At 46.9% G+C, this 24,041-nt stretch overlaps 1 protein-coding gene across 2 annotated transcripts in view; it reads right to left on the bottom strand.

Moving 5' to 3' along the window:
• The window catches only part of glsa (glutaminase a), a 36,989-nt gene that overhangs the window by 12,138 nt on the left and 810 nt on the right, over positions 1-24,041 (bottom strand). The window contains exons 2-7 of one of the 2 annotated variants that reach the window (XM_031558492.2): positions 14,079-14,175; positions 10,635-10,753; positions 7,112-7,241; positions 5,800-5,879; positions 5,167-5,330; positions 3,219-3,277 (exon numbers count right to left, since the gene is read on the bottom strand). In XM_031558492.2, the coding sequence (XP_031414352.1) occupies positions 3,219-3,277; positions 5,167-5,330; positions 5,800-5,879; positions 7,112-7,241; positions 10,635-10,753; positions 14,079-14,175 (649 nt within the window). The remainder of the gene's footprint in view (positions 1-3,218; positions 3,278-5,166; positions 5,331-5,799; positions 5,880-7,111; positions 7,242-10,634; positions 10,754-14,078; positions 14,176-24,041) is intronic. The other variant, XM_031558493.2, reaches the window with a different exon arrangement.

Here is a 24,041-nt window from a genome sequence, read left to right as displayed (position 1 = left end):
TAGTTGCATGCTATGAAGACACAGAATGCAATATAATATAAAGGTTTTTTTTGTGTGTGTTAAATGCAGTCTGTTTGAGTTGTGCCAGTCTGACCAATCACATGTCCTCCCTAGTGTAGAACACTAGGGGGCAGTGTTGCACTGACTGATAATAGCAGTGACAACATGGACGGGCTTACACACCATAGTGAAGAAATATCATTAGGCATGTAGGTTTATAGGAAATAGTTTAAATTTGGATTATGTGCTGGTGTACACACCTAGATTATTTACAGGCATACTATATATATTCTTCTATTCCTATTTTACATACAGGATTGCTATTTTTTTTAAGTTATAGACTCTAAATGCTTGGACGCTAGGGGTGAGAGTACACACTTCAGTGATAAAGTGTGTTCATTAGACGCAACCTTGGATCTACGGAAACAGGGCTAAATGTGTGTGTTATTAGGAGACAATGCAAATGATTAGTGCAAAACAAAAGAGCTGATTTTCTTGACTACTACAGCAGATTTTTTCCCGATTAAAGCACATTCTTTAGTCACCTATGAGTCACTTGCACAAGAATTAAAAAATTATGCTCCGCTAACTTAAAAAAAAAAAAATTCAATCAGTTTTTTTTTTTTTTAGATTTAACTGAAATCAATGTAGGGGGAAAATAATTGAAAGGAAACAAATTACCAACGTGATTGACCTGTTGCAGTGGTCAAAATTTCCCACAGATCCTAATGCTGTAGAAATATATTCACAACACATAAAACCACAGAAGAAGAACCTTGACAGAAAAGCATATTACACAGTTTTCCAAGGTTAAGTTGGAGGTCCACACACACATACCATGCAGGCCTTGAAGAGTGATCTATGTATCTACTTTACTGCACCAGAAACACACAGCCGCCACTTAACCAGAAGTGGGCTGGGGACAGGAAGGGGGAGGGTTATAGGCCCAACCCACCCACACAAGAGTGTCCCCTGCTGGACAGGAGTATATGTGGGTATGTGGTGCTATGCAGACTATGCAAAGTTTTGATTTAGTTGACTTGCTGTCGTCTTCTACATTATTTCAGAAGGGATGTATATATAGTTAGGGCATATTATTAGTCATTTAGATAAATCTGGGCTTTCCTGACATTGTTCTGAGGGGAGGTAGGGAGGGGGTGGGGAGTTGGGGAGGGGGTGGAGTGAGTCTCAGTCTCTGGTGGCCTGGCGTAACATTATTATGAACGTAACACGGCAAACTGTACGGTTAAATCCAGCACCTGCCCAGCTCAACCGGGAGTGGAGAGGGGGGAGGGGAGAGAGAGCCCCGCATTACACAGCTCCCTGTATAAGAGTGCGAATAGAGGGAGAGACAAAGATGGAAAGATAGAGAGAAAGAGAGAGAGAGAGAGGTTGCAGGCACACTGCACTTTCACTTGATGCCAAATGCACAACACTGCCTGGCCACAGTAAGAGGACTGCGTGTCACTTGAGGAGAAACTTAAGCCGTCATCCCTGAATAAGCTTAGCATACTGTGCTGTGCTATGCTAATTTAGCATGCTGTGCTGTGCTACGACCTAAACCAAAACTGGGAGAAAACTCATTTTGTCAATTTCTTTTTATATCTATGTGCTAACAATTTTCGCAGAACAATAATAGCTGATTATATTATAAGCAGCTGATATTAGATATCAACTTTATTGTCATTCTTTATTTACTTATCTTTTTCTTGTATCTACTTTGTTTGTTCGCTTTATGGTTGATAAACCCAGTCTGTAAACTGTTTATTTAAAGATAAAAAAAGTCCAGATATTGTGGCCAAGAAGCAAATCACTGGATACCATTTCTTTGCATCATATGTTAAACAACTACGGAATGGATGTTTAACATTTTTACAAATTTCACAAAAGAGATTAATCTCTAGTCTGTTAGGAACAGGGGGACAGGTGGAACATAAAAGCCAGATGGTTCTGGTTTCATTGAGTTGAAGAGAAAATGCTGTTATTTCTTGTGAGAATATTAATGTAGGCTACGGTAACAGTTAACCAAGACAACATACGTGTCTCCTTTAGGCTACGTCTTCATCAACGCATCTACAAAAGATGGTGGGGGGGGATCATCTGCAAGCAAACATGACTTGTTCTCAAAACTCATTCGATCTTTTACCCATTTAAAAAAAAACTCTAACAGACCACAGATAAAACGGCAGGCTCTGGTGTGTCTGTGTAAAGCCCGGACATGCCAAAAGAAATGAGGGCAGCTGAGACTGAGGTGGAACACAGCTGTCGTCAATGCTTAACCTGAATCTGAGGTGGAACACAGCTGTCGTCAATGCTGAAGGTGAACTGGCAGGGTCTACCCTGAAGACACAGAGCCCATCGGAGTGGACTGAAAGCAAGCAGGTAAAAGTGGCATCTGCTCATTAAAGAGCCAGATCTACATCAAATGGGTCTATATTCAAATGCCTGTATTATATAATGAGTCAGGAATTAAATATGTCACTTTAACAATTAACCTGACTTAGCAATATCTATACAGAGTGATTGGAGACTGAAACGTCTGTATTGTATCAGGAATCAGGAATGATATACTTCACGAATAATCAACCCCATTGCCTGACTCACACCGCTAACATTGCCCTCGCTCACGCCGCTAACATTGGCGTCTGCCTCTTCCGCCGGGGCATACGTAGAGATTAATGGGTACGGGCTCCAGTGCCACTCCCTACCCACCCCACCGACCTTGCACCCACGCCAGAATAAATCCCCTCTCATGATGATTATTCATAACCTTAAATCGCTCCGCCAGCAAGGCCCTAATCTGGGCGAAAGTCATTCCCCCCTCTGACCTAAACTTCATGACAAACATCCCTTTTGTGCCTTTTTACTGCAGAAATCACAAACATCCCTTTTGTCCCGTTTTAATGCAGATATCACAAACATCCCTTTTGTCCCATTCTAATGCAGAAATCACAAACATCCTTTTTGTCTCATTTTACTGCAGAAATCACAAATATCCCTATTTGACCCATTTTACTGCAGAAATCACAAACATCCCTTTTTGACTCATTTTACTGCAGAAATCAAAAACGGTTTCCTGGAAGGTGGAGGGGAGAATGACTACGAGCTGGAGGTTACAGCGACGCTGAAATAACATCGGGGTTGGCGCATCTGAGCTGCCGTCCAGCATGCAGTATTCAGTGATAGACACAGCAGGAGAGGATGGGCATGGGGCTTACCTTGATGAGGGAGGTGCAGACGATAGCTCCGGCATTAACCATAGGATTGTGGGGCTTATCTGTCAGAAAAACAAAAGATAATTTAGAGTAGTGTTCTTCCAAAGCTCTTACGTCCTTATTTCTAGCTGTAGGGAGATTGAGAAAGATGAAAGGAAAGCATAGCGACTCCATTAAAATTATTTTGGGAAGAATTTAGGGGAAAAAACTGAGTTTAGAATCTATACTTTAAAATCTCTGGAAACAATATGTGTGTGAAATCAGTATGTGGCTCCACTGGAAAGCTTTGCACAGCCTAAAAAACTCAACAGCCTCCTGACAACTGCAGGGCACCTTTAAAGGCTCTGAGCACATGAACATAGCTGATGAGGAGTAAATGATGATGTATCGGTCTGTGTAGAGGAGGCTTCTGTGAATAAGCAGTACTGTACTGCGAGGACACTAAAGCGCCACTAGGAGGCAGCACACTCCACTGTGGGTGCGTCACACGCAACAACCTTTAATCTGCTTAAGGGGAAAACATGACCCACCAAAATGGAATAAAATAACCAACAATACAAATGCGCATGCACACGCGCGCGCGCGCACACACACACAAACACAATACAAATATGCACACAAAATACAAATACGCACACCAACCACATACACAGCACAGCAATATCTCAGCGTAAACTGTGCTCCTGCCGCTGGGATGTGAGGGCTGTGTGTGTGAGGACTGTGTGTGTGAGGGCTCTGTGTGTGAGGGATGGGTGAGGGCTGTGTGTGTGAGGGCTGTGTGTGTGAGGGCTGTGTGAGGGATGTGTGTGTGAGGGATGTGTGAGGGATGTGTGTGTGTGAGGGCTGTGTGAGGGATGTGTGAGGGCTGTGTGTGTGAGGGCTGTGTGTGTGAGGGCTGTGTGTGTGAGGGCTGTGTGAGGGCTGTGTGTGTGAGGGCTGTGTGTGTGAGGGCTGTGTGAGGGATGTGTGTGTGAGGGATGTGTGAGAGCTGTGTGAGGGCTGTGTGAGGGCTGTGTGAAGGATGTGTGTGTGAGGGCTGTGTGTGTGAGGGCTGTGTGAGAGCTCTGTGAGGGCTGTGTGAGGGCTGTGTGAGGGCTGTGTGAGGGATGTGTGAGGCTGGAGGATCCCGCCACTGGGATGTGTGAGGCCGGCGGATCCCGCCACTGGGATGTGTGAGGCCTGTGTGAGGGCTGTGATTGGCCGGCGGCTCCCGCCCGGAGCACAGGAATGCGGGGGGCAGCTCTAAGGGGGCTTTAGCCAAAAGTCAACTCCGAGCTCAGACCCCGCCTCGGACGCCCAGGGCAGCCAGGCAGCCAGGCAGGCAGGCAGGCAGGCAGAAATTCTGCTGACGTGGAGCTACAGCAGGGCCCTAAGGGCCTAAGGTGGAGCCCACCCTGTGAAGGGGGTAGTGGGGGGCGGGGGGTGCAGACATGGGCCAGGGTGCCGGACAAGAGAAGTGGACTAGACTAAGCACAGGATTAGTGGGCTCCATAGTGGACTACTAGACTAGACTAGACTAGACTAGACTAGACTATGGGACAGAATTGATGAGGTTGATCTGATCCTCTGGGGGGGGTAATGGGGTGTGGGGGGTGCAGACACGGACCAGGGGTGCAGGAGAGAAGTGGACGTCTGCGGTGTCATTTCTCTACAAGGCAGAGCACAGGGAGGCAAGGACCAAACACACAACCTGAGCACAGGATTAGCAATTTCAACCCCCTCACTATCTATGTGTGTGTGTGTGTGTGTGTGTGTGTGTGTGTGTGATCCCTCCACTATCTATGTGTGTGTGTGTGTGTGTGTGTGTGTGTGTGTGTGTGTGTGTGTGTGTGTGATCCCTCCACTATCTATGTGTGTGTGTGCGTGTGTGTGTGTGTGTGTGTGTGTGTGTGTGTGAGTGTGAGTGTGCGTGTGTGTGTGTGTGTGTGTGTGTGTGTGTGAGATCCCTCACCGTCATCGTTGAGGAAGAGCTTGTTGAAGCGCAGGCCGCTAGGCTCCTTGCCGATGAAGCGGTGCACGTACTCTGTGCCGTGGTCGTGCACGGCGATGGCGTACTTCAGAGGCTTCACACACGACTGCAGACAGAACGGGACCTTGGTGTCACCCACCGTAAATCTGAAAGGATGAGACGGTAAGAATCAGTCACTCACACACACACACCCACACACACTTAGCCAACAAATAATGGAATTGTGACTTTATCATTCTTACTGAAAGAAGAAATCGTCATCACATGCAGTATTTCAACAGCGACCAGAGGGAGACAGTGTTCCATTCTCAAACCGTTCCCACCCGGAATTTCTAGTTATTTACCAGATCCATAATCAAACCATTTGATCAGACTGAATATCCCAAATCTCAATCAATATGTTCAAATAATGAACTTTAAAGTGCTTCACTCAACATCATTTTAACATAGTTACAACACGCACACCTTGTGTCACAATTCCAGCCAATCAACACATTGATTCAGGAGCACAGAAGGGAGGGGTGTAATTTGATTGGCTGCTGGACTGAAATATCAACAAGCTTTCTCCAGAATGACGGAGTGCGTCTGCAAGCAAAGGCCTCTGGGCCGACTCACCTCTGTCCATCCACGGTGCACAGGGCCACCCCCCACAGGTCAGGGCTGAACTTGGCCAGCTGAGGGATGTAGTCCGCCACCTACAGAACCACACACACACACAAACAAACACACTCTCAATACACACACACTCCACTGTTTTCTGGCTGTAGTTGGTGTGTCATGCTCAAGTGGTGGAATGAGGATGAGATTGGATAGGCCAACCCCATGAGCAGAGCACAGTCCAGCACAGTCCAGCACAGAGCACAGTACAGCACAGCACAGAGCACAGTACAGCACAGAGCACAGTACAGCACAGTACAGCACAGAGTACAGCACAGCACAGCACAGAGCACAGTACAGCACAGCACAGAGCACAGTACAGCACAGTCCAGCACAGTACAGCACAGTCCAGCACAGAGCACAGTATAGCACAGTACAGCACAGTCCAGCACAGAGCACATTCCAGCACAGCACAGCACAGAGCACAGTCCAGCACAGTACAGCACAGAGCACAGTACAGCACAGAGCACAGTACAGCACAGCACAGAGCACAGTACAGCACAGAGCACAGTACAGCACAGTACAGCACAGTACAGCACAGAGCACATTCCAGCACAGCACAGCACAGAGCACAGTACAGCACAGAGCACAGTACAGCACAGTACAGCACAGAGCACAGTCCAGCACAGTACAGCACAGAGCACAGTACAGCACAGAGCACAGTCCAGCACAGTACAGCACAGAGCACAGTACAGCACAGAGCACAGTACAGCACAGCACAGTACAGCACAGTACAGAGCACAGTCCAGCACAGTACAGAGTCCAGCACAGTACAGCACAGTATAGCACAGAGCACAGTACAGCACAGCACAGAGCACAGTACAGCACAGAGCACAGTACAGCACAGTACAGCACAGAGCACAGTACAGCACAGCACAGAGCACAGTACAGCACAGCACAGTACAGCACAGTACAGAGCACAGCACAGTACAGCACAGCACAGAGCACAGTACAGCACAGAGCACAGTCCAGCACAGCACAGCACAGTCCAGCACAGTACAGCACAGAGCACATTCCAGCACAGCACAGCACAGAGCACAGTCCAGCACAGTACAGCACAGAGCACAGTCCAGCACAGTACAGCACAGTACAGCACAGAGCACATTCCAGCACAGTACAGCACAGAGCACAGTACAGCACAGAGCACAGTACAGCACAGAGCACAGTACAGCACAGAGCACAGCTGCAAAGGAAAACCTCCCTTTTAACAGGAACAAACCGGGCTTAATGGGATGGGTCCACTGACTAAGTTCCTTAGCATGAGACTCACCGAGCCCCCGGACCGCATCCTGGCCGTCTCGTAAATGTCGGTGATGTGGGAGGTGAAGGACTGGAAGTCGGGGATGACAAACTTCTTCCGGAAAGCCTGGGTGAGCAGCACTATGTTGCTCTGGACACACCTGAGAGCAGAGTGCAAAAGAAAGGGACAGAGAGAGAGAATGAGTGTGGGGGAAGAGAGAGAAAGAGAGAGAGAGAGAGAGAGGGGGGGGGGAGAAAGAGAGAGTGTGGGGGGAGAGAAAGAGTGTGAGAGAGAGTGGGGGGAGAGAGAGAGAGAAAGAAAGAGAGGGGGGGAAAGAGAGAGAGAGAAAGAGGGGGGGAGAGAGTGTGGGGGGAGAGAGAATTGTAACTTATATCCATGACGGCTTGAATTAAGCCTCATCCAAACTACGCAATTTGTTCTGTATGTACAATGAGTATTTAAAAGGAATGGAAAACAATTTGAACCTTCAAAACCACGATTACAGTAAAACCTCCTTATAGAATCAGAGTAACTGGTGATCCATTAGTGAGCGTATTCCCTCTCCGTGCTCGAGACAGTGTGGTATGTGTCCCTGTGTAAACTCAGCCGGCCCTCTGCAGGGGCCCTGACAAATACAGAGCCACTAAATGGACTGCCGTCTCCTGCTTCATTAACCCACACACACACACACACACACACACACACACACACACACACACACACACACACACACACACACACACACACACACACACACACACACACACACACACACACACACACACACACACACACACACACACACACACACACCCTGTGTCTCCTGCTTCATTAACCTGCCCACAGACGGCCTCCCGGCTCACAGGCAGCTGGGGGAAGTAAATCTCACTCCGGCCATTAGAGTTAAGCGCACGAGTGCATACACACACACACCCACACACACCCACACGCCCACACCCACACCGCGGTCTGGCTAGTAGAGCTGTATACACAAACCCTGTGTGTGTGTGTGTGTGTGTGTGTGTGAATGCAGCTCTACTACCCCAACCCCCCCCCACACACACACACACACACACAAACAGCTATTAGAATTCAGTCTCACACGTTAGGGCCAGGCAGGTGTTGGTCCCCTGAGCACGTGCGCTCTGACAGGGACGACGGCTGGCTTAATCTGAGCGGTTAAACGAGCGTGTGTGTGTGTGTGTGTGTGTGTGTGTGTGTGTGTGTGTGTGTAAATGCTGGAAGCACCGCAGCTTCACTGGGGGATTAACGCATGAGCGACCACTCTAAGCACGAGCGGGGTAGGGGTCAGGGGTCAGGGAATCACACAGCCTTTTTATAAGAGTTCACACGCCAGGAGTCATGGCGTCTATAAGGCAAAGGGTTGGGGGGATGTCTCGTAATGCTTGTTTAAGAGGTTTAAGATATGTGGTAATAATAGCTATGGGGTCAGAGGTCGAGAGGTTTAATACATGTGCAGCCATGATGACTATGAGGCGTAGGATTGAGTGAATCCTACAACTATACATACAGTCACGTCCCCGTGTGATGGCGAGCTGAGCGATTAGTACTGCCTGGATATGAAGGTTCATATTTGTGCATTCATATTCTCCATGTGATGTTGAGTTGAGCGATTAGTACTGCCTGGATATGAAGGTTCATATATGTGCATTCATATTCTCCATGTGATGTTGAGTTGAGCGATTAGTACTGCCTGGATATTAAAGTTAATATGTGCATTCATATTCCCTATGTGATTTCAAGTTGAGCGATGTGTTATGCCTGGATATGCAGGTTCATATATGTGCATTCATATTCCCTATGTGATTTCAAGTTGAGCGATGTGTTATGCCTGGATATGCAGGTTCATATATATGTGCTTAAATATTCCCTGTGTGATGTCATGTTGCTCGATTAGTACTGCCTGGATATGCCCCCACCCCACCGTGTCCTTGAATGGGGTGGAGGCGGTTGGCCCCCTGCCAGGCTCTGGGGTGCCCACTGGGGAGGAGATGTACCAGGGCAGAAGGGGCGCTGCCACGCGGCAGTGAGACGGGGGATTTGGAGCTGTTCTCCAAGCTGTTGTTGAGAGGGGCGCTGTGGGATACTGTGTGTGTGTGTGTGTGTGTGTGTGTGTGTGTGTGTGTGTGTGTGTGTGTGAGAGAGAGAGAGACAGAGAGTGTGTATGTATGTGTGTGAAAGAGAGACAGAGAGAGAGTGTGTGTGTGTATGTGTGTGTCTGTGTGTCTGTGTTGCGTGTGTGAGAGTGCCTGTGTGTGAAAGCAAGAGAGAAAGAGAGAGAAAGAGAGAGAAAGAGAGAGAGAGTGTATGTGCGGTAGGGGTGGGGGGAAAAATCGATTTTTCGATTCCTCTCGATTCTCTCTAGAACGATTCTGTCTCGATTCATAAAAGTTCATAATCGATTTTTTTAATAATAATAAAAAAAAAAAAAATTATAATTTATAATATAAATTATAATTTTTTTTTTTTTTTTTTGTACACATTCATTTTGTATTGAAATGCAAGCGGCATCGATTATTGCAGACTCTGAGTAGAAAACTCAAATGTTTTAAAAATTGAGATACATCGATAATCGTTTTATCGGTTTAGAATTGATAATCGATAATCGGTTTAGAATCGAGAATCGGTTTAGAATCGAATCGTTGACCTCTGAATCGGAATCGAATCGAATCGTGAGGTGCCAAGAGATTCCCACCCCTAATGTGCGGTATGTGTGTAAATGCCAACACACACACACACATCTCTGTCCAGCATTAAAGCTCTTGTGTGGGTCCATATTAAACTCATTTGGGGAATATAACATAATTGGTGAAACATATTTCTTGCTAATGCTTCGCCATGAGATGCCATCCACCCAGAGCACGCACGCGCCCGCCTTTCTCCCTATGCATTATTAATGCCCAATGGATGCCCACGCTACTGGACTGCAGCTGAAGTGCATCAACGGCTGCTAAATAATTTAAATGGCAGGGGGATACAATAAGGGAAAAAATAAATAAAAATACAAATCTGTATCCTCACGGCCGATGATGTGGCAACCTTACTTGCCTCAGAGTCTTGGCAAGATGGCTGCCTGCATTTTCAGCGAGCTCCGTAACCATGGAGTTTGACTGGCTAAGGTGTGATTCACGTGATTTAGTATGTAAGTGGTCTATAGGCAGTGTTAAAGTCTTACATTTTTGTAACCACTCAGGTTTTATGCACACTGGCTGCATTGCGTGTGTGTTGCGTTGCAAGTGCGTTGTGTTGCATGTGCGTTGTGTTGCATGTGCATTGTGTTGCGTTGTGTTGTGTTGCAGCTGCACTACCTGTTGATGTTCATTTCCGCGCCCATTTTAACCCGAAAGAAGACGGACGTCTCAGCCGCAGCTCGAAAAAACGGGTATTAGCAGCCGCAACGCACGCGTGACACAGGCAGTTCCAATTCCCCCTCTCCGGTCACCGAACGCAGAGCTCGTTTGCACAGCCGTTTACTCGCATGTCTGATGTTTACTGGAAGGTGAATACATTTAAACCAGAATAAGAGTCTTACTTCTTGAAGAGGTGGCGGTCCAGAGCGCCATCTGAAGTGGTCTTGAGCGTCGTCTTCAGCATCTCCATACATTCTTTCAGTCTGGGGTCGCCAGTCCATAGGCCTGTGGCTTTCAGTGCCTGAGGGAGGATTGGGGGAGGATGAGAGAGGAAGAGAGCGAGAGAGATACAGAGATGGAGAGAGGAAGAGAAAGAAAGAGGGAGTGAGAGAGATGTAGAGATGGAGAGAGGGAGAGAAAGAGACAGAAAGGGAGCGAGAGAGATGTAGAGACAGAGAGAGGTGCGGTTAGGGTTGAGTTGTAGACACTGGAGAGACACGCTTTTGGAGTTTTATTCCTCGAAGCGCTGGGTTCCCTGACCTAGTTAGTGGATGTCTCAGAAAACAGCTGGAGGTGGAGTGATGCTGCCATAAATAATACACAAATATCAATGAACATCATGAGATCTACTGTCTGGAATTAGATTACCGTGTCGCTTCATACTGACATTTGAGCATGACCATTATTACCTCCTAGTTACAATTAATAATGTTACGACATTTTCAGATCATATTTGGGTCAATGGAATCAATTTGAACTTTGAACCAAACCAACAATAGGCTTATTTACATCAATTCATCACATGACTGAAATGGGGCCGCAAACCATAACAAAACAATCAAGCTAAGCTACGGCAGGCTAGAGGGGCCAAACCTTAAATGTCAATTTCCACTGTGATCCGATCCTGTTATAACAAAACTGGTCTCTCAAGTCTTTCCTAGCTAATGGAGATGGGTTTGTTATGGTCTCGTTCGGCTGTCCTTTATCTGGGTTACGTGACGGTGACGGTGACGAGTAATGAGGTGTGTGAGGCCTCTGGTGGAACAGTGACTCATGCTCATAGTATTTCACAGGCGAGATAGAGCCATCACTGGGATAATAAAACAAAGGCAGCCTTCGGGCAGCGCCGGGCTGACAGGTGGAGATTAATGGGCAGCCGCTAACGGATGGGGGAAATAAATGGTGCGCATCCGGTGAACACGGCAGAGCAGGAGAGTCGGGGACACACTGAGTTATCCTGTGAATGAATACGGCCAAATGAGATATTAGCGGGCTGGCCTTGCGTGACAGCAGATGGAGTCGTCTAAATGGGAAACCACGCCATCTCAAGGGTATTGATCCACGGCATCTCAAGGGTATTGATTATACAGTGGTTTGATCTCTCCATCAGGCAAGAGGTAGCTGCTTCAGCAGCTTCCTCCTGATACTCACACGAGACGGGTTTGAGCTCCTTTATAACACTGCAAGAAGACTGTGTCACAATCACAATGTTGCTGTATTTGACCCTGAACATTAATGCATTCATTCATATTCATACATCGTATGAATATGAATGAATGTTGGTGGTGGTCGGAGGGGCCGTTGGCGCTGATTGGCAGCCACGCTTCTGTCAGTCTGCCCCAGGGCAGCTGTGGCTACTGAGGTAGCTTACCACCACTGGTATGACTGTGTATGAATGACTACTGGACTCTGGACTCTGTAAAGCGACTTCGGGTATATAGAGAAGCGCTATATAAGATTGAATTGATTGATTGATTGATTGAATGCTATGTTGCACGTATAGGATAGCATTTTGCCACCTAGATCCAGGACAAATCAGGGGGGAAAAAATCATCAATCAAAATCAATCAATCGATCAAAAAATCTTTTGTCCAGAAAGACCAGCGCAACATCCTCAAGGCTTCCAACCAATGACTGGGCGTTGTGAAGAAATCATTTGGTCGGCCATATTGGCAAAATTAGAGCCCGGTTTTTTCCAGGAAAGTGCTTTCTGGATCCAGAGCATGTGTAGTAAACAGAAAATCGTCCACGTCCGCCCAGAATGAACCATGTTTGAGCAAATCTCCACCATTCTGAAATTCCCTCCAGTGGCTTCCCTTTTGACTGAGCGTCCACTGTCCCTTGCTGAGGCCATTTCCATAGCCCGGTTTGATTAGTCTAGATTGTGTTCCTAGAGGGGTGCTTTGACAGGGACACTGTACAGCGTAAGAACATTAATCTGTCAAAACCTGATCCAATTAAAATGGGAGACACTTTTAGGTAGCTTATCTACCTTATCTGATTCCCCTCTTCAGTGTCTGAGCTGACAGACATATAAACAGTGAAAGTCTAAAGGCAGACATATAAACAGTGAAAGTCTAAAGTGTTTGTAACACCCCACCCCACCCCCCCCCCCCCCCCCCCCCCCCCCCCCGTTTCTTTCCTACTGAGGCGCATTGTGTTACCTCCTTGTATGAAATGCGCCGTACAAATAAAGTTTGATTTGATTTGATTAAGGTTTGATTTGAAAAAATAAAGTTTGATAAAGGCGGACACAGCACTGTAGAGTGTGCAGATTACTTTAGGCTCCAGGGGGAGCCGACTCTTACCTTCTTCCTGGGGTGTCACCAAGCACCCTGAGCCATGCCATGTTTGTCACTCTGTTCAGTACAGACATCGATTTGGTCTGTGATGATCACCGTAACTGCCTCACATCAGAGAACAGGCCTTCACTAATCTTCACATCATCCTAAGTGTGAATGCTAGCTCTCACCGTGGTGAACTTGTGTGCCATCCTAAGTGTGAATGCTAGCTCTCACCGTGGTGAACTTGTGTGCCATCCTAAGTGTGTAAGCTAGCTCTCACCGTGGTGAACTTGTGTGCCATCCTAAGTGTGTAAGCTAGCTATCACCGTGGTGAACTTGTGTGCCATCCTAAGTGTGAATGCTAGCTGTAACCTTGGTGAACTTGTGTGCCATCCTAAGTGTGTAAGCTAGCTATCACCGTGGTGAACTTGTGTGCCATCCTAAGTGTGAATGCTAGCTGTAACCTTGGTGAACTTGTGTGCCATCCTAAGTTTGAATGCTAGCTCTCACCATGGTGAACTTGTGTGCCATCCTAAGTGTGAATGCTAGCTGTAACCTTGGTGAACTTGTGTGCCATCCTAAGTGTGAATGCTAGCTCTCACCGTGGTGAACTTGTGTGCCATCCTAAGTGTGAATGCTAGCTGTAACCGTGGTGAACTTGTGTGCCATCCTATGTGTGTAAGCTAGCTGTAACCTTGGTGAACTTGTGTGCCATCCTAAGTGTGTAAGCTAGCTATCACCGTGGTGAACTTGTGTGCCATCCTAAGTGTGTAAGCTAGCTATCACCGTGGTGAACTTGTGTGCCATCCTAAGTGTGTAAGCTAGCTATCACCGTGGTGAACTTGTGTGCCATCCTAAGTGTGAATGCTAGCTGTAACCTTGGTGAACTTGTGTGCCATCCTAAGTGTGAATGCTAGCTGTCACCTTGGTGAACTTGTGTGCCATCCTAAGTTTGAATGCTAGCTCTCACCGTGGTGAACTTGTGTGCCATCCTAAGTGTGAATGCTAGCTGTCACCTTGGTGAACTTGTGTGCCATCCTAAGTGTGTAAGCTAGCTCTCACCGTGGTGAACTTGTGTGCGGGGATCTTGTCCTGGCCCTCTGCGATGGTGTAGAAGAGCAGGTCCTCCAGGCTGGGCAGGATACCTGCCTTCCTTCTCCTGAGGGGCGGAGAACAGAGGGACAGTGAGACGCTGGATGATAACCGCTAATGCTACCAAGGCCCAGAGAAAGCAGGGGGGGGGGGGGTCTGCAGCGGGGGGGGGGGGCAGCTGTGTAAGAAGAGGAAGACGATAGGCAGATTTAAAGAGTTATACTGACACTAGTTTTAGAGTGACACTGACACTCAGTAACACTATTTCAACCTCTTTCTTGTTTGTAAAATGCCAAGTCCTCTAGGGGTACACTGCAGGGGGGGGGAAAAGGTTCTAGAAAGTTCCATGTAATTTGGGAGTGTTAATAAAAGAAAGTGACTCTTGGTGGAATTTTGTAAGTATGGTGTGAGAGAACTCCAGCTATGTTAGAGCGTTAGGCCAGGGTAAGTCCTGCAACAGATGAGTTAGATGTGCACTCAGTGACTGGCTCTCAGCGCACCGCGGATGCTAATCCATTCCTCTCGGAGAAGAAGAGTTAGTGTGTTAGAAAATGATTTTTTGGGACAACTTTGAAAAGTATACAAAAAAAAAAGTCCTTGTGTGAAGTTCACACCAAGCACTGGGGCTCCTAGTAATGCACTGCATTGTGGGAAAGCAATGGAGCCGTGGCTCCTGGCTTTCATCCATACTGTAAGGGCTTTAATACGTAGCGAAATAAGAATACTACATAGAGCTTTGGTTAGGCACATTTTTGGACATCCAGGAAGGACCCAGGGACTAGGGCTGAACGATTAATTGCATTTGCGATTTAATCGCGATATGATAGAACGCGATTTTCTAACCGCAACGTTCGCGATTAAAAAACCTGGTCTAAAAAAAAAAGAAAGAAAAAAAAAAGATGATACATTTTGCACACAGTGTTTAAGTGCATGCCTAGTGTTCATACTTAAAATGACTTTTTTGACACCGATTTGTTGTTCTTGTTTCTGTAATGAGCAGTTAAATAAAAATGTAAAATGTGGGAAAGAAGATTTTACACTAAATGTATCTAATATTGTGTTGGTCATATTTAAATCATTCATTCATTACGTTTTGTTGGGGAAAAAAAGAGGATAAAAAAAAAAAAAAAAATTGCATATTAAATCGCAATCGCAATATTTTGGTAAAAAATCGCAATTATATTATTTTCCCAAATCGTTCAGCCCTACCAGGGACCCATTTTTGGGAGGCTCTTGTTTCAGCTGATGAGCACTATGGGTAAATACCCCAGAGTGGCATCCGTCCCCTAGCCCTGGTGAACTCACTCTGTTCACACAAACCCTCCCCTTTTCATGTCTACTTCTGACACGTTACTGATGATTGACAGCTGGCCCAATTGTGATGTCATTCCTGGATGGCCAGAAGGCTGAGGAATGCTGGGATACGTATGGACGTCAAAAAGGGGAAGTCAAGCGCAGTGGCTTGCGGGGTGTGTGTGTGTGTGTGTGTGTGTGTGTGTGTGTGTGTGTGTGTGTGTGTGTGTGTGTGTGTGTGTATGCAGAAGACATTTCAGGGAATAGAGTAGGAGAGCAGTTAGCAGAGTGGCGAGCTCGGACACGAAATAACACTAAAACTACTGAAATAAAAGAAATATATATATATATATACTTACACACAAATGCAAAAGCAAGCAGATCAACCAAAGAGGGGAGAGAAAATATGCAAAGTGAATGAGTGACAACAGTGGACACAAACATTGACAACAAATTCAATTACACACTAAATCAATTACACACAGTCGAGTGAACACTGGATTCTGGAAAACATCATTCAAAATGTACATTCAAAGATGGACACCTTTATTATAATAAAACACACGCGCATTCATGAGAGCACCTACACACCAAAATCAGATAAAATGTTTGCGTTTGATTAGTCATCAGATCCACATGTAATACCGACTTGTAAATAAAACCCAGACATTTTTCATAGTTCATTATTACATTTCACATGAAAACTGTTTTTTTAAGTTGTGTTGCTGACATGGATCTAAACTGAGGGTGCTTGTCTCGGGTAACCTCTGATCTTGTAAGATGACGTGACAGAACAGACTGGAGTTAAACCCTCTCTGATCTTGTATGATGACATGACAGAACATGACGTGACAGAACAGACTGGAGTTAAACCCTTCTGCTCCTGTGCTACTGTGCTGAAGGATGACTCAGCACACTGTGAGCGAAGAACCCCGTCACTGAGACTAGCCCTGTGGAACACTAGTAGAACCCCGTCACTGAAACTAGCCCTGTGGAAGAGCAGAAGAAGCAGGAACCCGTCTTCAGTGCTCGATCCTTATTGCTCGTAGTTCTCCGTCTCTCGTTCTTTCTCCATCTCTTTTCTTCCTTTCTTATCTCTCTCCTCGCGGTCCTCGGCCTTTCCCTGTGCTCACCTCCCTCTCCTGTCTTACCTCTCCTCGCGGTCCTCGGCTAACGGCTGTATGGCCTGCCTCTCTACCATACCAGGATGGCCCAGGTATCTGTCTAGCTTGAGATCTAGCTGGATGTCGTCTGGGCAGTCGTACTGCCACTTTATGTCAGACGTGGCCAGAATCTCAGAGGCCTCCGCTGACTTCTCCTGCCTGCGAGAGTGGAGAGGCTGGGCTGTTAGACCTTACAGTGGTCACACCCAACGACAGATCACCTTTCATTCACAAAGCGTACTGTGCTTTAAGTTTACAGTAGTGATATTGGCGCATAGGATAAAAGACATCTCAGAAAAAAAACTTTTTTTTACCTAAACCTTGGCTGCTACGGAAGCCTATACAGTCCAAAAATGTATATTACAACTGCATCAAATAGATGAACATATTGGACTTGTAATTCTGTAGATCTATCAAACCATCTTGATAGTTGCTCTCCAGTATGCTACAGACTCCCTCACGACATCTCTTCATGTCGACACCTCCTCATGACGCCTCCTCCTCCTTACCTCTCATCCTCGTGCTCCATCATGATCTTCTCCGTCTCCTCTCTCTCACTGACCTCCCTCTGTCCCATCACCTGCTCCTCTGTCTTTTGGGTCTCTCCTCCCTCTTTCTCTTTCTCTTTCTCTCCCTCCTCTCTCCTTCCTGCGCTCTCATAGTTCGCGGTGCCTTTCTCAGAGGCCTGTCTACCTGTCTCCGGTTCTACTTTTGGGCTCGACGCATCTTTCCTACGTGAGCAGAACGTCTGAGGTCACACATTTGAGTCCGAAATTACATGGCACAAAACAAATAAAAGGAAGAAGAAATGTATTATAGGTTACACTCCCATTCTAATGTTAACATTTCTTGTCTTGATTTCTACCATGCATTTTTACAGAGCTGACCTGGGGAGGAATAAAAGGATAGAGAGGGTGGAGAGAGAGAGCTAAAGAAACAGATACAGACAGAAAGAGAGAAAGAGGTAGAAGGAAGAGAGGAAGCAGAGAGAGAAAGAGAGAAAGTCAAATGGAAAGAGAGACACAAAAACAGAGAGAGAAGAGAGAAGCATCAAGACAAAAAGAAATAGAGGGGTTGGGAGGAAAAGAGGGAATAACACGCACACATCGACACGCACACCCATGCACACACACATGCACACACACACACACACACACACACAGATGCACGGGACATGAATCATTCTCCCAGTACCAGCTGCCCCTGACTGACCAACGGCAGCAGCTTGGCCTACAGGGTCAGTCAGTTTGGCACGCGGAGAAAGTAGGGCACTATAGCCAGCGACCCACCCCCCACCCCCACACCACCAGCTAATGAGATCCAAGCCTGCATCCCCATGGACCTCCCTGCTGCTACTGATCCCTGCTAATACAGCGGCTGCATGCCAAAAAGTCATCTCCGGTGCTATTTCTGTTCCCGGAACAACAACACACACACACACACACACACACACACACACACACACACACACACACACACACACGCACACGCACACGCACACGCACACACACACACACGCACACACACACGCTCTCTCCCTCTCTCTCTCTCTCTCTCTCTCTCTCTCTCTCTCTCTCTCTCTCTCTCTCTCACACACACTACTTACAGGCAGGGACGTACCGTGCGTTAATCTCTTTCACACAACAACGAAAGCCTCCACCCGGAAGTGAGGGGGAGGTGGTCATAACATTATTTACCACTGAGAGAGTATCGTCTCTTCCAGGGAGAAATAGATGTTCTGTCCTATTCAGCTGCCTTGCTAATTACTCCAGAATCCGGTCACAGCCTCCCCAACTGTCTCTCTCCCGGAGGCCAGGTGAATTGAACGCAAGTGCCACGATCCATCGTATGATGACGGCCAAGTCGACCGCAAATCGATTCTGTCCCTCTTAAACAAGTCTGCGCACTCAATCTCTCCATCTGTCTCTCCCGGCTCACTCAGAGACACAGATAACACACGAGCAAATCAATTAAATAAGGTACTAATAGAAAAGCCACTGGAGTTTCTTGAGTTCACACAGACACTGCTTGACCTTAAAGGCCTTTTCCAATGCTGATGTTATTCGTTTCTCTTTTTAGAGTCACGCTGGTGTATCTAGATTTAGAAGTGCTGACGGGGAGAACACCTGACCAGCTGCAGCGATCCCTGTGTGTGTGTGTGTGTGTGTGTGGAGCGCTCATTAGCAGCGAGCTACCTTGCAGCTATACACACCCTGCCACTTGGGATGCAGTCAGCCATTAGCACTGTATCGCACGCACGCACGCACGCACGCACGCACGCACGCACGCACGCACGCACACACACACACACAGTACCCATAATAACTAACACAGTGAGGTCTTCTAAGCAGCACCTGACATCAGGTGAGGGTCAAACTAACATGCAGTAAAACTACTCAAGGTCCACTGCACCTGCACTAACCCCGCGGCTCCCTCTTCCCGTGACCTTTCCCGTGACCTTGATGGATGATTTGCACTTTTTTCTGTAAGGCTGGGTCTGGTTCCCCTATAGTCTCTCTCTTTCACTTTAAGGGTGCCTTTCTCCTGCCCCCCTATCAATCAATCAATCAATCAATCAATCAATCAATCAATCAATCAATCATACCCTCTCTTCCTCTCTCTGGGTGCTTTTCACCTTGTTCTTCCTCTGTCTGTGTACTAGGCACTGCTAACTCTATGCATCTCTACACACCTAACTCCCTTACAGTTACAAATTAACCTAATTCACCTTACAGTCTTTCATAATAAGCTTGATGACACGCTTAATACCATTCCTTCATAATGTGTCATAATCTAAATAAGTGGTTATTTTTGGGGAATCTGCAGTGCAGCAGGGGCCTGCAGCTAGCACTGGGCAGCTAGCTCTGTGCTGACTCACACAGCGTCAGCGCGCACAATACCCGGAGGTGGAACCTGTACTCTCAGTGTGTTCGCCAACACCACACCGCTCAGGAACACAGCTCAGGAACACAGCTCAGGAACACAGCTCAGGAACACAGCTCAGGAACACAGCTCAGCTTAGTGGCAGCGAAGAGGCTGCAGGTTTGCATCTTCACCCAAACGGTTGTCCTGAATCCTGAACGCATTTCATCTGCGCCCTACTTCTTTACGGGAAATCTGTCGACCTTGGCATCGCTATCTCTATGCGTCACAAACTGAGCTCCACACACCGAACTCCCTTACTGTTACAAATGAACCCAATTCACTTAACAATCTTTCATGATAAGCTTAATGACATGCTTAATAATATACTTAATCATAATCTTGTTAATATGCAATATTAACACGATGACAAAAGTGTAACAGATGTAACAATATGATGTCAGGCCACTGTATCTCCTTAGTGGTGTCCTCGGCTCCCTTTGGTGTAGTTTCACGGTCGTCCGTAAGCGTGATCTGCAAGCACACACTCCCCAGAACGCGACAGAAGCAGATCTGTCCTTGATCTGGCTCTGCGTGGGCCGCGACCCGAATCAGATCCCCATGGCGATGTGCAGCGCTGGCTGCTACCCCGAGTCTGCATCAGATCCCCATGGCGATGTGCAGCGCTGGCTCACATGCCTGTCAGTAACACAAGCTCTGGCCCAGGGGGCACTGCTGTGAGAGCAGGTGTGCCTCAAGCCCGATGTGTACTCTAGACTGGAGTGGGCTGACTTCTAACCACCTGCAACTAAAACAGCAGTCTGCACCCTAACCACCTACACTAAAACAGCAGTCTGCACCCTAACCACCTACACTAAAACAGCAGTCTGCACCCTAAAAACCTCAACTAAAACAGCAGTCTGCACCCTAAAAACCTGCACTAAAACAGCAGTCTGCACCCTAAAAACCTGCACTAAAACAGCAGTCTGCACCCTAAAAACCTCAACTAAAACAGCAGTCTGCACCCTAAAAACCTCAACTAAAACAGCAGTCTGCACCCTAAAAACCTCAACTAAAACAGCAGTCTGCACCCTAAAAACCTCAACTAAAACAGCAGTCTGCACCCTAACCACCTCAACTAAAACAGCAGTCTGCACCCTAACCACCTCAACTAAAACAGCAGTCTGCACCCTAAAAACCTCAACTAAAACAGCAGTCTGCACCCTAAAAACCTCAACTAAAACAGCAGTCTGCACCCTAAAAACCTCAACTAAAACAGCAGTCTGCACCCTAAAAACCTCAACTAAAACAGCAGTCTGCACCCTAAAAACCTCAACTAAAACAGCAGTCTGCACCCTAACCACCTCAACTAAAACAGCAGTCTGCACCCTAAAAACCTGCACTAAAACAGCAGTCTGCACCCTAAAAACCTCAACTAAAACTGGACTGCAAAGAGTCAGTCAGAGAAGAGCTGACTCCGGATCAGGCCAGGGTAAACTTCCTTCCCAATTCAGCTGCTACAGGAGTAGGTTTGGAGGGCGGAGGATAAATCACGACACACACGGTGTAAACAAACATGAACACAAATTTATTTGCCTCTTCCTCAGACAAAAACAAGCTCTGATATGCACTCATGGCCTGGCAGAGGGTCATCCATCTTGGCTGGCTGACAACAATTCTCATCTCTCTCTCTCTCTCTCTCTCTCTCTCTCAGACACACACACACAGGGGGAAACAGAAGGTGTTTGCGCGCTCGTTCACTCATCTCATTTAACAAACGAGGGCAGCTGGTAGTACCCGGAGCCATAGCACCAGCTAGCACATTAGCACGCGGCTAATGACTGACGTGCAGTAAGAAGGAGGCAAACACTGGCAGGGGGGGTGTCATTAGGGCCGAGCCTGCACGTGATCGGATCACTGCCGCCAGTTTTGGGAAGCAGTCAAGCACGCGTCATTCCCAGTGGACAAATACAGATGCAGCACTACGACACAGACACCACAGCCGAGGGTCAGACACTAGCATAGCGCTTCCAGGGGATATCGAATCAACTGTGTGTGTGTGTGTGTGTGTGTGTGTGTGTGTGTAGCCGTGCATCAGCAGATCATGTTACAGCCATCTAACGATCCCAGCACTCCCAGGGCAAATTAGTCCACATAGTGAGTGACTTTATAAGAGCCTTCTTTCGGTTTTGTGATGACAGCTGCGCTCATTCTTTTTAAGCGCTCTGTGTTTCTTTCCTTCAGGACACAGCATTTCTGTTGCTGCCCATGGCATGATATTATGACAAATTCATCAATGCTCTCTCTCTCGAGCAGAACAGGTGGGAACTTCATCCAGCAACATCTTGCGGGAATCATAGCTAGTCTCCATGACAACCACGGCCATAAAGTTGAGAGAGAAGAGGTGGGTGGGTGTGTGTGTGTGTGTGATGGGGGTGGGGCAGAGGTTGGTCTGTGATGTTAATTTAAAGGCATCTTTTTTCTTGACCATCCAGGGAATCAAAACCAACGACTTTTCGGTCCCAAGCCGGCTAGTCCTCTACCCTCTACGCCAAAGCTGCCCAAATAGCCCTCAGACAGCAACATGCATTAGATCACAAGATAGCATCTGGGTTAGGCTCAGTTTAATATCATGCATTACATCACGAGCTAGCATCTGAGTTAGGCTCAGTTTAATATCATGCATTAGATCACAAGATAGCCTTTGGGTTAGGCTCGGTTTAATATCAAGTGTGACATTCACCACACTGGTGAAAAGGCGTGTGGAGAGCACGCGCACAAAGCTTATGTAGACACAAACAAGCACTCAAATCACCCTCGCAAACAAACAGTCTGTGATACTCTTATCATCGGTCAACACAAGAGAGCAAACAATCTTCAACCCGGCTCATACAAACATGGCATTGCTTGCTTTTCAGGAAAGAACAACAAAAATACATAAACATTCATTCAGAGTTGCCTTTCCCATTGCCTTTACAAATCAATCCAAAATCCCTACAAAGAACCTGGAGCAGCTTCAGAGCCATTGAAGGGTGAGGTGTGAACAGCACGTACCACTCGCTTCCTCAAATCCCCACTGACACTTGGCTCCACACACGATACACACACTAGCAGAGGAGGCGTGGCTATTAGCAACCATCTGCATCTTAACCTAGTGATGCTCGTCCCCCCCCCCAACACACAGGGGATGGGTGCCAAGCAGGAGCAGCGTCATGACAACCTGGCCAGAGAGACCCCTGTGACACTGCCATTGATTCCTCTTACACACACACACACACACACACACACACACACACACACACACACACACACACACACACACACACACACACACACACACACACACACACACACACACACGAGAAAATGTGAAAGAAGACGCCGCTAAGGCCTCCCCTGAGAGACACAGGATGGATCATGCCAAAGCAAATGCTGACCTTCACAAGTCATTGAGAAGAAGGGAATGAAAAAAGGGAGGGGGAAAAAAACAATCACGTTTTTCTCACTAGCAAGATCACTGCCAGGAATATCTATAGATACTGTCAGTAAAAGTCCCATTTTGTATTTAACTTGGGGGGAAAAAAAGAGGTGATGTTTAATTTATATATCTGCATTCCTGGCTCACAGTCCTTATCCGTGCAGCCTACAGAGGTTTCCAGCAGATTTCACTAAAGGATATGCTTCCTGTGGAATACAGGCTTATAATTAAATGAATACGTGTATTCAAAAGAAACAAAAAGACACAAAGATTCCCTGGCAAGATGTGGGATCCTGAGAAGGCCTGTCTAGATGAACACATGTAAATGTGTGTACACGCACACGCACACACACACACACACACAACTGAGTTGTCCATACAGCAATACAGAAAAAATGAAACAACAACAAGACGCCCTAGTTTTCTCCCCATGGTTAGACCTTGAGTAGTGCCAGCTCCACACAATTCTCTCTCTGTCATTTCTCAGATGTCCAAGTAGATATTGTCTTAGAGAGCATAGTGACGACCTTATGTATGCAAATCAAGCATCTCTTCCAATGGAGCTTAGTTGTTTTTTCCCCAGTAAGTTCTATGTCTGTGATGCTTTCAACGACCACCGGAGAGAAATGGCATTCTGACGGTTATATGCAGTAAGTTTCAATCAGTTTTTGACAGGTGTTCATGATTGGTGAAATCTCAGACGGAGAACCCAATAGGTAGTACCGTTATTATCAGAGCAGCCATAGTCTCCTGCCCCAGCTAGGTCACATTGGATGGGAGCAATAATTTATGGGACAGACCGACACCGAGTCACGACTACCTCAGATAAATTCCGGAAACTTGCATTTCATTGTCTTTTAGTATGAGGGTATCCATAGAGTAATTGACTTGTAGGCTGTTATCTCACATTGGTTTGTCAAAAGCCATAGCACTGAGAAGCGTGCCGAAATTGCTTAGTGCGCTCGAGTGGCGCTACAACAGAAGCTCAGCTAACGGCCGGTGCCATTCAGCTACACGCTATTCTGCATAAACCAACCGGCGCTTTGTCTTGAATGGAATTACTAAGTCCTCCGACGATTTCCTAACCCCCCAAAATACTGTCAATACAGTCACTGTATGGAATAAAACATGTTAATT

This window comes from Clupea harengus, chromosome 21 (genome assembly GCF_900700415.2).
Source record: "Clupea harengus chromosome 21, Ch_v2.0.2, whole genome shotgun sequence".
Classification (NCBI taxonomy): Eukaryota; Metazoa; Chordata; class Actinopteri; order Clupeiformes; family Clupeidae; genus Clupea; species Clupea harengus.
This window is presented reverse-complemented; position numbering and strand designations above follow the sequence as displayed.